General features: G+C 38.4%; 1 protein-coding gene across 2 annotated transcripts in view; it reads left to right on the plus strand.

Annotated features, from left to right (window-relative positions):
• Positions 1-12812, plus strand: part of MED23 (mediator complex subunit 23) — a 40597-nt gene extending 27785 nt beyond the window's left edge. For both annotated transcript variants that reach the window (XM_004587237.3, XM_004587238.3), the window contains 12 exons: positions 48-172; positions 1336-1541; positions 1631-1811; positions 3323-3493; positions 3949-4165; positions 5067-5303; positions 6572-6737; positions 7272-7344; positions 8507-8721; positions 9653-9773; positions 10519-10650; positions 12213-12812. In XM_004587237.3, coding sequence (XP_004587294.1) covers positions 48-172; positions 1336-1541; positions 1631-1811; positions 3323-3493; positions 3949-4165; positions 5067-5303; positions 6572-6737; positions 7272-7344; positions 8507-8721; positions 9653-9773; positions 10519-10650; positions 12213-12380 — 2012 coding nt within the window. In that variant the 3' untranslated portion in view covers positions 12381-12812. The remainder of the gene's footprint in view (positions 1-47; positions 173-1335; positions 1542-1630; positions 1812-3322; positions 3494-3948; positions 4166-5066; positions 5304-6571; positions 6738-7271; positions 7345-8506; positions 8722-9652; positions 9774-10518; positions 10651-12212) is intronic.
• Positions 12813-14765: the final 1953 nt, after the last annotated feature.

Consider the following 14765-nt stretch of genomic DNA (forward strand, 5'->3'; position numbering starts at 1 on the left):
TATTGATGCCATTTATATCTGCATTACATCTGTTTGTTTCTGTTTAGACTTTTTTACAGGCTCTGATTCAATTCAGGGAACTTGGTGTAAAGACATTCTTCAGACCATCATGAGTTTTACTCCCCATAACTGGGCCTCACACACCCTGAGCTGTTTTCCAGGACCACTACAGGTAGTTATATACTGAAGACATATAAAATCCTTCGCTTTCACAGTGTTATTCTAGTGAGAAAGTCAACAGCATTTGCAAAAAATTAGCTTTTATGCCTCTTCTAAAAATTTAATTTTATAAGTTTTTCTTGATAGCTAGTAGTTTTAGAATCTCAAGAAAGTAACATGTTATCTGAAAAAATTTTCCCGTATTGTATTGAAATGGGGAAAAATGTAAAGGAATCTGTGAGTGCATGCACGCTACACGTAACTAAATTTTTTTTAAATCATACAGAAAAGCTTTAAATCTGGCTTTATAAATTTCAGGAAAGACAAACTTTTTGTCTTCTAGCTTTTCCAGCAAATTTAAGGCATTGACATTGTTCATTTTTTTTTCCTTTTATTAGAATTAAAGTGGTTGTCAGACTTAACACTTACCATCACTTGGAGGCGCTTCCTGAGCTGCCGGTTGGATCTGATTGAGTATATCTGGGATAGAGCTTGAGTCTGCATTTCTTGCAATTCCCAGTTGATACTCCTATTGATGACCTGGAGCTCGTACTCAGAATCATAGGCTAGTGAAATGTGTTTTCCGTATAGAGACAAAATACCTAACCAAACTTGGATTCATCTCTTTCTCTTTGTTTTCCTTCTTTAAAAATGACTAAAGAAGCATTCAATTGAGGCTTGCTTGGAATTTCTTTTTCGGAAATCAAAAGGGTGGTATAACCACTGCCCACAAAGGCCAGTAAATCATGTGGCCATGGATTTGTGTGCGACCTGTTTCATATGCAATGCAGTTTCCTTCAAATGGCCTCTGAAAAGCAGCAGATGTCCCAAGTGTTTGCATCCCTCCACCCACGTGGGAGACTTGGCTGAAGCTCCTTGTCCAGTGTTGCCTGTTTTGATCATCTGCAGAGTTGATCAGTGGATAGAAGGTCACTGTCCCATTCTGTCACTCTACCTTTCAAATAAACAAATACCTTGTGAAACAAAGAAGTCTGTAAAAAGAATCTTAGAAATGATTTAGTGAAATCAAGAAATAATAAAGAAATTCAAGCTAAGTTGTTGAGGCTACCTGAAGTTTAGTATATCAGAATTTAAGTCTAGAACTGTTTTTTAATTCCAACATTCGGTGCTGTTTTTACTGCTACCCCTGAAATAAACTTCTGATCTTCCTTGTAGGCATTCTTTAAACAAAATAATGTACCTCAGGAAAGCCGTTTTAATCTGAAAAAAAATGTGGAGGAGGAATACAGGAAGTGGAAGTCAATGTCGAATGAAAATGAAATCATTACCCACTTTCCTGTGCAGGGCTCTCCCCCTCTCTTCCTCTGTCTTCTGTGGAAAATGCTCTTGGAAACAGATCATATCAATCAGATTGGCTATAGGTAAGCCAAAAGACTGGACCCAACTTTGATTTAACCAATCGTTATGTCCTTATGGAACTAGAGTTCATTGTTTGCTCTCCACCTTGCAGAGTGTTAGAGAGGATTGGTGCCAGGGCCTTGGTAGCCCATGTGAGAACATTCGCAGATTTCCTCGTATATGAGTTCTCTACATCAGCAGGGGGTCAACAACTGAATAAATGCATTGAAATTCTTAATGACATGGTGTGGAAGTACAACATTGTTACATTGGACAGATTAATTCTCTGCCTGGTAAGCATAAATGTAGTTTAAGCTTTTTCATTCTGTTTGGACCAAAATGTATGATAGTTCTGACAGATAGCTGTTGTTCTGACCTACTCTATATGACTTTGATGTATTCATTTTATTTATGCTCTAATCAAGCCTCGCTTTCACTTCTCTGAGGATATTTAAAATCCCTAACTTCGTTATTCATTCGTTTAGTAAGTATGTATTGAGTATCTACTACGTCCCTTGCACAAAGGTTTAGAAATAAAACAGATAAGGTCTTAGTCTTTGGATGTGCTAAAAATTTGATTAGTGAGACCCTGAGTTGATTCTCAAAGTTCTGCTAGAGGCAGGAAGAATTAAACATGACGGTTTGAGTGTTAATACAGCTATTTTTGTGCATTTTCTTAACCATAGCTCTAACAAAAATGTTTTTTCATAGCCACTCAAAGTCCCTTAAATGTTTTTCCTCAGGATTTTGATGTCTGTTTCAGGCAAAGTTTTAAGAAAAGACACTAAACCAAACTGGGAAGTGCTTTATTTTTTAAAAAATCTCTAGTGGTGATATCTAGGTTAGTTAGTTCATTAACATTAGCCTGTTAATGATGAAGTAACACTTGTAAAGAAGTTTATACTAGGACAAGTGAATTAAGACTAAATACGCTTGCTAGAACATACAAGAATCTGGTCTGGGAATACCTCAAAGTATCTTTGGAGATCTCCCCACTTGAACTGCTGGACTCAGAATTCTAACCAAGAAAAGACAGAAGACAGAATAGGACAATCATTCATCTCAGCTACATGTTGGCAGCGAAATATGGGACAAATGGAGACTTCATGATGGACCATATCAATCAGTGGACCACCTCATCGAGCGAAACTGGCAGTGACTCATAACTGGAGAACTATTAACTCCACTTGAGCACATATCTCAGAGCATGCCCCACATATGGGACTTGGGGTGGGCGGGAAACCGGGTGGGGCTTCTCCCTCAATACCCCCTTTTACCTCAGATACATGATGGAAACAATATGGACATAATAGCATTGCCCACCTCCCTATCCCCCTGAACCTTTTTTTTTTTTTTTTTTTTTTTTTTTTTTTTCCTTCTCTTTCTTGATTTTCCTTCAACTATAGTTAACTATGTAAAGATTGTCAACAATACAATAAAATGGATTATATATAAAAAAAAAAAAAAGACTAAATACATAAAATGAACGGACAAGAGAAGCATATGAAAAATAATACTTGGAAGCAATTTGAGATCACTTCTGTCCAGGTGGTGAGTGGTGAAGGATATGTTAAATTTGTGAAGGTAAAGATGGACATTACAGGCAGAAAGGAGTCGTGATGCAGACATCTGCGAAGGCTGCTCAGATGCGTTGGGCGATGCTGAACCACTGATTTAGGAAAGGCTTTCCCTGGAGGATTGTAATGATGGCGAGGCTTTGCTCTATTTCGTCTGGAGACTAAATAGCAGAGCCATGCTTGTGCACCACTTGGCCATTTTCGTTCTTTTTTTTTTCTCTTCAAAGGCCATGCGTAGTCATGAAGGAAATGAGGCCCAGGTTTGTTACTTCATAATTCAGCTGCTGTTACTCAAACCAAATGATTTTAGAAATCGAGTAAGTGACTTTGTGAAGGAGAACTCTCCGGAGCACTGGCTACAGAACGACTGGCACACTAAGCACATGAATTATCACAAGGTACTCATTCTAATGTGTCCTTCATTACCCGTCTAAAACCCCCGTAGGATTTGATTAATTGATGTGACTGTTTTTGCTTCCTAAATCCAGGAACTTAAAGCAGTTCATGGTAAACCGAATTGGTAGATAGGTTTATTTTGGTAAAAATGAATTTTGAAATCCATGTAAATTTTTTTTAAGAAACAGCATTTCCATGAGCTTTATTTAAAGTTCCTTCACAGGAAATGAACTAGCTCTCTTGTTTCTTCAGGGTTTCAGTAATGTTCATGAATTGAAACTGCAGTTTTAGTAGAGGTAATTTTAGTCAAAAAGGAAGCTAGATATGTATAAAGTATAACTTAAAGAGTTTCTTTCTTAATACTAAGAAAGAAATATTTACATAATATTTATTTATCTTGTTAAAGAGATTTTCAGAAAAGACTCCCTAACTCTTTACTATCTTGTCGTTGCCGCAGAAATATCCAGAGAAGCTGTATTTTGAGGGCCTGGCAGAACAGGTCGATCCTCCGGTACAGATCCAGTCTCCCTACCTGCCAATCTATTTTGGAAACGTGTGTCTTCGATTCCTTCCAGTGTTTGATATAGTAATCCATCGATTTTTAGAGTTACTTCCAGTATCCAAATCACTAGAGACTCTCCTAGATCATTTAGGAGGATTATATAAATTTCATGGTGAGCTTTTGCAAATTTTAATCCTATCTAATACCTACAAAATCCAAAGTATTTTGCATAAAGGTGTGATTAGAATTGTCCAAAACATTTTAAAATGGAAGTGTTTTAAGAATAAATGCTGTGGAACAAGGTGGAGGAATCCACCTTGGGGGGAGGGTTTGGGGAAGGGTGGGGGGAATCCCAGTACCTATAAAACTGTGTCACATAATGCAGTGTGATTAATAATAATTAAAAATTTTTTTGATTAAAAATATTAATGCAAATAATCTTTGTACATGTAAAGCAGTTTGTTTGCATTTGTAATAGTGTTTCCCTGTAGCACCAACGTTGCCATAAGAATAATGAAGTGGGGAGGGAGAGGGGGAATCCCGATACCTATATAAAAGTATCATAAAAATAATAAAAATAGGTAAAAATTTAAAAAAAGAATAAATGCTGTGGGGTTCCATTGGAAAAAAAATGAATAAAACTGTAAGCTCAGAACATAGTTAGTGGTAAGAACATTCAACTGAAGAGATCTTGATAAGCTTCTTGGATGAGGATTACACATGATTCGTGTGGTTATATGGGTCAAAAAGCTCATTTGGAAAAGTTATAGAAAGAAAGTACAAGGCATATTTGAAAAAAAAAAGTGACATTCTTTGCTGTATGTTATTTTGAGGATGCATTTCCAGAAATAGAATTGCTAGCTCAGAATACAAACATCCTTAAATACAAACTAGGTGTTGTGAGAAGCCTTCTAGCTATTCTGAGATCAAGATAATTGTATTCAGTTTTCCAGCATGTACAATGGTTTCAAAATCTGAGCTGCTTTTGAGTAACCTTGAAAGGAGAGGATTCATTTTTCACAGTTTTTAAACAATGTGATAAACACTGTAGTGATGTATTTTCGTCTTTGCAGATCGACCAGTGACTTACCTGTATAATACTCTGCATTACTATGAAGTGCACCTGAGACAGCGTGCATTTCTTAAACGAAAACTCGTCCATGCAATCATTGGTTCACTCAAAGATAATCGACCGCAGGGCTGGTGCTTAAGTGACACTTACCTGAAGTGTGCCATGAATGCACGAGAGGACAACCCTTGGATCCCTGAAGATTCCTACTATTGCAGATTGATTGGCCGACTTGTAGACAATATCCTTTTCGATGTGATTTTCCAGAGTTCTCAGGAGTAACAGCATTTTGATTTGTATAAGCATACTTTTTTTCTTTCCAGGTAATATTTTTATGTATCCTAGGGCTTTAAATTTTAAAACATTAGGCGGGGGGGAGTTAACAAGTTTTGAAATTGTAAGTTAACAGTATCATGCCAGATAAGCTCAGATTCTGTCCATTAAAATATTTATTTACAAGCATGTTAACTTTCTGCCACAAACCTCAGACGCCAGGCACAGTAAGACACACAAGAGGCCTTTATTTCCGTGGGGGAAGTAGCTGTGGGGCACGGAGAAAGTAGGAGCAGAGAGAAAGAGTGGAAGCAGAATACAGAGGAGCCAACAGAGCAGAGAGAAGAGAAGAGTCAAGAGCAGAACAGAGAAGACGAGAGGGAGAGGCACAAAGTGAAGAGGCACCTTTATTCCCTCGAACTGGGTGTGGGGAGCGTGGGGTCGGGATTGGCAGATGCAGCTATAGGTGGACCCCTGGGATGAATGCCTCGGGATTGGTGGATCACACAGTTTAAACTTCAGGGTTCCTAAGCTTACTTAGACTAGTGGGCCTTAAGGGGCTGAGACCCAGGAGATTTATGGTAGTGATGGGTAAGCGGGCAATCAGTGCATTCCAGGTGGCCCCGAGTCCGGGATGGTGGAGTCGGTCTCAGGGTCCCTGTTCCGGTCACTCCTTACAAAGCAGACCGGGAGATTTGTTTTGAAGAAAATCCCATTTTCTAAGGAAGAAACCCTACGTACTGGTATGTTTCATGATTTTATGTTAAGGATAATACATCTTTTTTATGTTGACCCTAGATGTTGCTACTTAAACTGTAAATGACTAAGACTTAGTTTCTTGTGCAAAGTAATTTATTTTCTGAGATTAAACAGGTTAAGAAGTCATTTTCATATTAATGCCCTAAAATTATTAGTTTGATAAAGCCTAGAAATACCACGGCTGCATGTATAGCTATTATAGGATGACAGTTGAGGAATTCATTTATGCCTTGTGAGAGCAACAGTTTATTCCTTGAGGTTGATCAGGTGGTTGCTATCAATACGTTTCAATCACGTCAAAGTCCATTGTATTTGATTTGTGTTTTATGCCTCTTCTTGTCTCTGATTGTAAATAACCACTTCTTGGGAGGTCATAAATAAATAAATATGTGACTACATTTTTGAAAACTATAAAGCCCCAAATTTGAGCCATTAATTTCAAAATAATCAAATTGTTATTGCCTTAATCATCTATACCGATGGCTGGAAAATCTCCTGGACCTTTCCCAAACTGTGACTGGAGATTCAATGAGTTTCCAAACCCAGCTGCCCATGCTCTACATGTTACTTGTGTGGAGCTCATGGCCTTGGCAGTGCCAGGTGAAGATGTTGGCAATGCTCTTCTAAATGTTGTCCTGAAGAGGTATGTAACCTGCCTCATGCACTAAGACTCATTGTTTATTTCTAAAGAGAATGATGTTTTTTGGAGCTATTGGGCCATTCTGTTGCCCCAAGGGCAGTAGACATTGGATAACAAGGTGTTTTAGATTCAGGTCCTGTCTTTACAAAATAAGTCAAAGCAAATGAGCTTAGGACAGGACCAGAAGCCCTGCATTAATCTGTGCTTCTAATTTTTATTAACTTGACTTTTAAAAATAATGTCACTATAAAAGCAGTTAAGATACTCTTAGATAAACAAGTAAGGAATGATGATTGGGGAATAACTATAAGTAGTTTTTTTATCCCATATTATTAAAGATACAATTTAAACTTTTAAAGACCACTTGAGTTTCCATGCATGTTAAACTTTTATCCAGTTAAAAAATCCATGTTAGCTTTATTAGAGTTGATCAGTTGTCAGGTCTATCATTATGAGTATAATTTTCTCAGAGTTAAGATCTGTTGTCTAGCATAATGTTTTCATAATTTCACATGGTATTGTGTTGTCCACTTGCAGTCAACCTTTAGTGCCGAGAGAGAACATTACAGCTTGGATGAATGCGATTGGCTTAATCATTACTGCTTTACCAGTGAGTTAATCATTATAATTTCTACTTAGGGACGAAATGTACCTGTTCTCTATCACCCAAAAAGAAAAAGGGTGCTTACAGGGTGAGCCTGTATGAGGGCATTGTGTAAATTAGTCAAGTAGTTCAATTTTTGTTATTGCTGCTTTAAAAATCTACAGTGACTTCTGTTTTGGGCGGTGGGGGTGGGGCTGTGTTTCTTTGTATCTTCTAATCATCACTGATTTAAAAATCTGTAGTGATTTTTTTGTTGTTTTTTCTAATCATTGCTGCTTTAAAAATCTAGTGACTTTTTTTGTTTTCTGGTTGTTTTTGTTTTTTTTTTTGTTTTTTTGTTTTTTTTTTTTTTGTTAGTGAGCTATTCTTTATTGTCTTTTTCTAATTGTTGCTGTTTTAAGTGTGCAGTGACTTTTTTGTTTCAGGGGAGGAGGGGTTGTTTGCTTGTTTTTTTCTAATCGTATCTAAATCCATTGACCTGACTCACAGGTCTCTGCGGATGCATTCAGTTGTTTACACCATAATCTGATCTAATTGCAGCCACTTAACACTGTGTGTCTAGAAGCTTTCCTCATGCCAGCAAGCCTTACAGTCGTCTGCTAAGTTCATGAATGAGACACTGTTCAGAACCTCCTTCCGTGACCGGTTCCTAAGCCTGCTGTTCTTTGCTAGCTTAGTACCTGCTTGCCTGACTTCTCTCTGACTTTCATATGTATCCAGTCAATACCACACAGCTGTCTGTTCAGTATCTGAATCCTGCTGCTACCAGAGGTCTCCAGATTTCTGCAAATATGCAGTCCTCTGAATCACTTTATCCTTCTATACCTTCAAAGAATGTATATTTATTTCTGAACTGTATGTGTATATCAGTGTTTGTGTAGTAGCTGTTGGTAGAGTCAGTTTATTGCATGGTAAATATCAGGTACTAACTGAACCAAACAGATAAATATATGAAGCCTTCCAACTCACAGACACTCTCCATTGTTGTCAAGTTACATTTATACAACAAGGAAGTCCCTGCCCTCAACCCCAGCTTTATTTCGTGATCCCCATTGCAATCTAAACTAAGTAGGAACCTGCAAACGATTAGAAAAAGCTACTGTTGTGGGATCCAGGGTTCAATTAGGTAAGTGGCAGTTTTTAATCAGGCTTCTCTTTGATTTTAAAGGAGCCATACTGGATTGTTCTTCATGATCGAATTGTGAGTGTTATCAACAGCCGCAGCCTGACCACTGAAACTGAGTGGGTTGGCTATCCATTCCGCCTTTTTGATTTCACTGCTTGTCACCAGTCCTACTCCGAGATGAGCTGTAGCTATACATTAGCTCTGGCACATGCTGTGTGGCACCATTCTAGCATCGGGCAACTTTCCCTCATTCCCAAGTACGTATTATGATTTCTTAAAGAATTTGATTTCTTCATATTTAAGAGAGAGAAAGGAGAGTTACAGATACAGAAAGCTTCCACTAGCTGATTCACCCCCTTGATGGCTGCAAGAACTGGACCAGGTTGAAGCCAAGAGCCAGAAACTTGCATCAGCTCACCCACATGTCGGGAGCCCAAACCCCAGAGCCATCACCTGCTGGCTGCCAACGTGCATGTTAGCAGGAAGCTGGGGCAGGAAATGAAGCTAGGATTGCTCTTGGCACTCTGGCATAGATATCCCACCTGGTGGTTAACCAAGTACCAAATCCCCACCCCTCTTCATCTCCTCTACAGATGAGTCATCTGTTTCATTCATTAGAACACCTCACAAAGTAACAGGGTTTTTTTTTAATTAAATAAGCTTTCTGATTAATGAGAAAGCCTCTTTCATTTCAAAATTTGCTTTGTATATATAAGTAATAATGTGCTACTTAGTTTTAAAGTTTCAGGAAGCCTAGTTAATGCTACTATTTCTAGAATATATAAAATTTACCTTTCAAAATAAGTAACTTATCATAACCTATTTCTGACTTTTTATGATAAAATTAATATTAGATTCAAGATTTTTATGAATGAGCTATATTAAGTTAGACATTTTGTTTTTAATTTCAAGTAATCTATCTTTCATAAAGTACTTAGGCTATTAAGAATGACTTTTAAATCTGAGGCAATTTATGTCAACCCTTGACAAATAAAAGTAAATGCCATTGAAAGAAATGTGATTTTAATTAGAAGTTACTGTTACCAAAATTAAAAGGAACTTTAAATGAAAGGTTATTGTAAATTGTAAGTTTTACACATACTTGTATTAATTTTATAAGTGCTGTGTTAACAGAACATTTCAGATGATTTCTAGTCACGAGCGTTTTATGTTTATTTTCAAATCTAGGTTTCTCACTGAGGTCCTCCTTCCTATAGTGAAGACTGAGTTCCAGTTACTCTATGTGTACCATCTTGTAGGGCCGTTTTTGCAAAGATTTCAACAGGAGAGAACTCGATGTATGATAGAGGTAAAGGATAACTTGGTTTTCTAAGAGAAGACTAGCTCTTTTTACCAGTATTTTTCAAATTTCATGTCGCAGTCCTACGTGGTGACTTCAGTTCCTAAAAGCAGCTGTGGAGCAGCCGGTGTGCCTGTGGGACGGTTAGTGTAGGATGCGCTGAGCTTCAGGTGCAGGGGAAGTACCTATCCTCAAGGGAGAGTAGAAGGTTAAGGATGAAATGTTTGAGAACTTACAGTGCAGAGGACCATTTAAAACCAGGAAATGTGCATCACAAGATGTAGAAAAAAAGAAAACCCAGGATTAGAACCTCACCAGCATATATGTGTGGAACTAAGAATTCCTTAGATTGCAGTCATCCCAGAAATTGAGATATGGTGTCTAGAACAGGGGTTATCTGCCTCTGATTTTTAAGAGAAATTTCTCAGTTATTATAAAAAGAAGTTCATATAAATAAATTATATATAGTAATATAATATTTATAACATAATATTTTATATGTTATATTTGTATAAATATATATAAATATAAAGTTTATTATAAAGGAGCATTTTGCAGCACTGTGGATTTTGTTGTAAATGTGGCTGTATCAGAGCTCTCATGTGCATGGAGATGTTGTTGCTCAGTGACAGTTCCTGCAAGCAAGAATGCTCTCCTCCAGAACCAGTGTTTCAATGGAGTCCAGCTACATCATGCTGAATTATTGAACTATTCTATTCATTTAAGTAATTTTATATCATTGCTTGTCCCATAGATTGGAGTGGCATTTTATGACATGCTGCTGAATGTAGACCAGTGTAGCACCCATTTAAATTACATGGATCCCATCTGTGACTTCCTGTATCATATGAAGTACATGTTTACTGGTGACAGCGTAAAAGAGCAAGTAAGTTGTTAATTATTTTTAATGATATTTATTCAGAAAACTTGAACATACAGACTTTTTGGGTGAGGCTGAGCGTTTTTACTTTTTATTGTTGCAATTTTGTTTTGTTCTTAATGGAAGAAGAGTTGCTTTACCTTGTAATTTAGGAACATATAATTCCCTTTTTATATTAGTAACAGAACATTGGAAAAAATATGTAGGGGTTAATTAGCAGTGATGCGATTAATGAGAAACACTGTGATTTGGCTGCCGAACAGACTCAAGAGGTGTTGGGTTATGAGTGAAGGAGGACCTGCTTTTCCTCACACTAACTAGGTGAGGAACTAACAGTGATAACATTGTGCGTAGTGCAGCTGGCTAGGAGATGGAAGCCGGGAGGGCCAAGTGACTAGCTCATGAAGAATGTTTGAACAATATGGGAATGCTTAAGCTGAAGAAAAAAAAGCCTCAAAAAATTGATGAGATCCTCACTGGAGGGTGTTCATTTGAAACAGGTGTTAGATTTGGCCTGTGTGACTGCAGAGGTATTATGCATTCTGGGGGAATTTACAGGAAAGCTCACTCTGACACAGTATGTGAAGTCACAGTTCTAATCTATTAGAGGGGTCCTGAAGAAGTTGGAAAGGCCTTTTTGAATACCTCTGTGTTGGAAACAGAGTCTGCACTGTTTTAGCGGATGGAGATTGGCACATAGTGAAGTCGGCTCTTCTTTCACAGTACTTCACTTTTCTTTCACACTGTGGTAGAACAGAATCCGAATTGCTTTAGAACCATGAGTCTGATCCAGTGTATTCTTTTATTCTTCCGTGCCTCGCAGGAATGTCAAATATGTGTTCACAATTTCTCACTTAATTTTGTCTACTTTTATTAAAGCATAGAACATATAGAAAAGCAAGAAATGTTTATTTTAAAATATGCCATTTATACTTGGGCCTGAGAAATTTTAAATCAGAGCAATACAGCAAAAAACAGCTTTATGGCCTAATCGTTCTTAATAACACCAGGGAGCTTTGGGTGAAGCCAGCAAAGCTGTAAAACTGCTTGGTTTGTTTTTTTTTTTTTTTTTAATGGCCTTAAAATATTTTAGGTAAGAATAGATCCAGCATTATTTAGTTTGAATTTTATGTATGCATCACAAGGAAAAAATTCTTGGTAGCTAACTGTTACAGAGACAAGAGTTACTGAGCAAACATTGTAATTATGCTTCTGTGAAGATGGCATTTTAAGATAGGTTGGTCAGCTTTCTGAATATGTAAAATTTCCAGCATAGTTATGCTAGTCTTCCATAATAGAGTATCTGACTAGCTAGTTAAGTGCATGTTCTTTCGTAAAGAAATACACAGAGCTACTGTAATGTGTGATGTGAGGGAAATCGTATATTCTGTCTCATGTTAGAAAGAAGTAATTGATAATGATTACCTCTGTTTAAACAAAAAATGTAGAGATCTTTACCCCATCCTACTCCCTGGATTCAACTCTGAGGATGCATGTAAATCATTTCTTTAAAACTGGGAACTTTGCACTATAAATAAGGTATTTTTAAATGAACTTTCGTTTCTTAGGTAGAGAAGATTATCTGTAATTTAAAACCAGCCTTAAAACTTCGTCTTCGATTCATCACACACATTAGCAAGATGGAACCAGCTGCAGTGCCTCCACAAGCCATGGCCAGCGGGTCCCCAGCGCCTCAGTCCGGTCAGGTGCCGCTGTCTTTGCCAGTGACGCAGTGATGCTGTGGTGTACTCTGCTGCGGATGGAAGAAACATCCATCCAAGCAAGTGGACTCAATGTTACTAAATCTGAACACAGTTGTGCTGCAGGTGTCACAGTAGCAGCAGCGATGACGTTCAGATTGTTTTATTTTGATTCAAATAGTGAATCTCCTGATACGTTATAATTTCCATCTCCCTGTCTATATTTTTGTCTCTAAGAGATCAAGTAAGTCCATGTTGTTCACATCCTTAACACTTTGGCTGCCCAGGAACATAGAGGTAAGCGTTATCAGTGGCTTCTACTGAACACTGAGTCCTTTCATGTTCCAGCTGTTGGTGTTGCTTTATCATTGTTCATATTCCATCTTCAAACACCTAATTTAAAGACAACACACATATGAAACAGTTGCTTTTATAAACCGTTTTATACATAAATTTCCTTCGATACAACTTTGGGGTAACAGATTTTTTTTTATCAAGTAGTAGGTTTTAGATTTCATTGTACTGTAGAAGCAAAGAAGCATTCATATTCTTTTCAAACTGGCATGAAACTTTTATTGTAAATTTCCACGTAAATGGTCTGACATTCTTACGAACTTGGATTGGCGGTTTTAACCCCTTCTGTGGTCTTGCACTTGCTCTGTGAATTAGATTCTTTGAATTTTTGCAATCTTGAATTTTACATTTTTTAATATGTTATGCATTTTATTTTCTTAGGGTCTATTGGATTTGGGGAAACAACATTGTGAAGGCTTAATTAGTAAAATCTGTTCAATGAATAAATCCTGATTTCTTCAAGGACTCAGTTTCAGCGTGTCACCACGTACTAGACATGCAGCATGCTGACAGGCTCACAAAGAGCCTTCTTCACTGTGAGCTGGTGGCTAATGTTGGCCTAAGAATAGGAGTTAACTCTCTACAAAATCAGTGAATTCAACCAACTATGCTTCAGATTCTCATTTTCCAATACATTCATCCTATACTTTTATTGTCTGCATAGCGCGTATTATTGCAATGGTAACTATTTGCCATGGAAATCTTGCTGAACATATAGTACTATATAAGTATTTTCTAAGACTGGTAATATTTTTCTTTTTTTTATATACAAGTGTATTTTTTTATGATGTTTACAAAGTTGAAAAGGACAAACACCTAGATGGACCACTAATTAGGGTGGGAATGGTTGAGGAATGGAGGAAGTTGGATAAGACAATTGTTTCCATTTTTTTTCCTTCCTATATCTGGAGGAAGAAGAGAGGGCTTCTTCCAGCAGCCTTACCACATCAGTGCCCAGAAATGTGGTGTGGACACTCATTGTCATCCTAGGGTCCCCGATGTGGATGGAGCAAGTGGATTTGATAATCATGAGATGTTCTTGATTTCTTTATTCCAAGGTTGAGAAAATCAGTCCAAGGTCCATTGGCTGACACACTCCACCTCTTCACTCACCCAGATCCTTGCTACAAAAGCTTGACTGGGAGAGCTGTCCAGTTTTTTTTGTACTCTGTGGTATTGGGCATTCTCTGCAGGCCTCAATGATTTGTCATGTCCCCCATGTGCATCTGGGCATGCTATCCATTTCACAGGCTTCAGCCACCAAGGAGGCCCAGTTCTGACACATGTACTCCATGGTCAGACAACAGATTCTGTAATTTTCCCCATGGTTGGAGTTTTTTAAGCCAGTGATCCAATTGGAGAATCCCCAAAGAAACCTCACCAAAGGTGTGACCTCCCAGACCTGACTCCTTTGTGTGCCAGCCAGTGTGTGGTCCAGCTCAGTCTGCCACTGGCATCAGCCTATACACACTGGTGTTTGCAGTTGCCCAATTAGTTCTGTCTCCAGCCCCATCTTCTAAAAAAAACAGTGGATGCTGTGGCCCAGCCCAGCGCTGTCCACCACACACTCCGCCCGCATGCCTACCAGCAGAAACTGAAGCCTGGTTGGAGTGGCTCCCAAAAATCCCCACCAAGCCCACCCCCAGCCTCAGTCATTTGCATGTAGCTGACTGGTCCAGTTAGTCCTGCATTCCATTTTGTTCTTATATGCGTAAAGGGGTGCTGCAGCCTAACTCAGCCTGACTGAACTCATTATCCAAGTCCATACTTTTGTTGATGGGTACCACCACCTGTCCAGCTGGGCATGTCCCCAGCCCTGGTTCAAATGCTTACCGGTGGGAGCTAAAACCCTTCAGAGGGGTGCCCATAATTTCCCTAGCAGGGTCATTCCCAGACCCAAATCTTGCACTTTGCAGGTGTTTGGTTCTGCTGTCTAGCCTGACAGGACTTGTCCCGTCCCCAGCTGATGCCAGCTGATGCTGCAGCAAATCCCGACCAGCCTGCACTTAACTCCGGTTTGTTCATGCACCATTGGATATGGTCACTTAACACAGCCTCCCTCTCCTC

The sequence above is a fragment of the Ochotona princeps genome, chromosome 1 (assembly GCF_030435755.1).
Source record: "Ochotona princeps isolate mOchPri1 chromosome 1, mOchPri1.hap1, whole genome shotgun sequence".
Classification (NCBI taxonomy): domain Eukaryota; kingdom Metazoa; phylum Chordata; class Mammalia; order Lagomorpha; family Ochotonidae; genus Ochotona; species Ochotona princeps.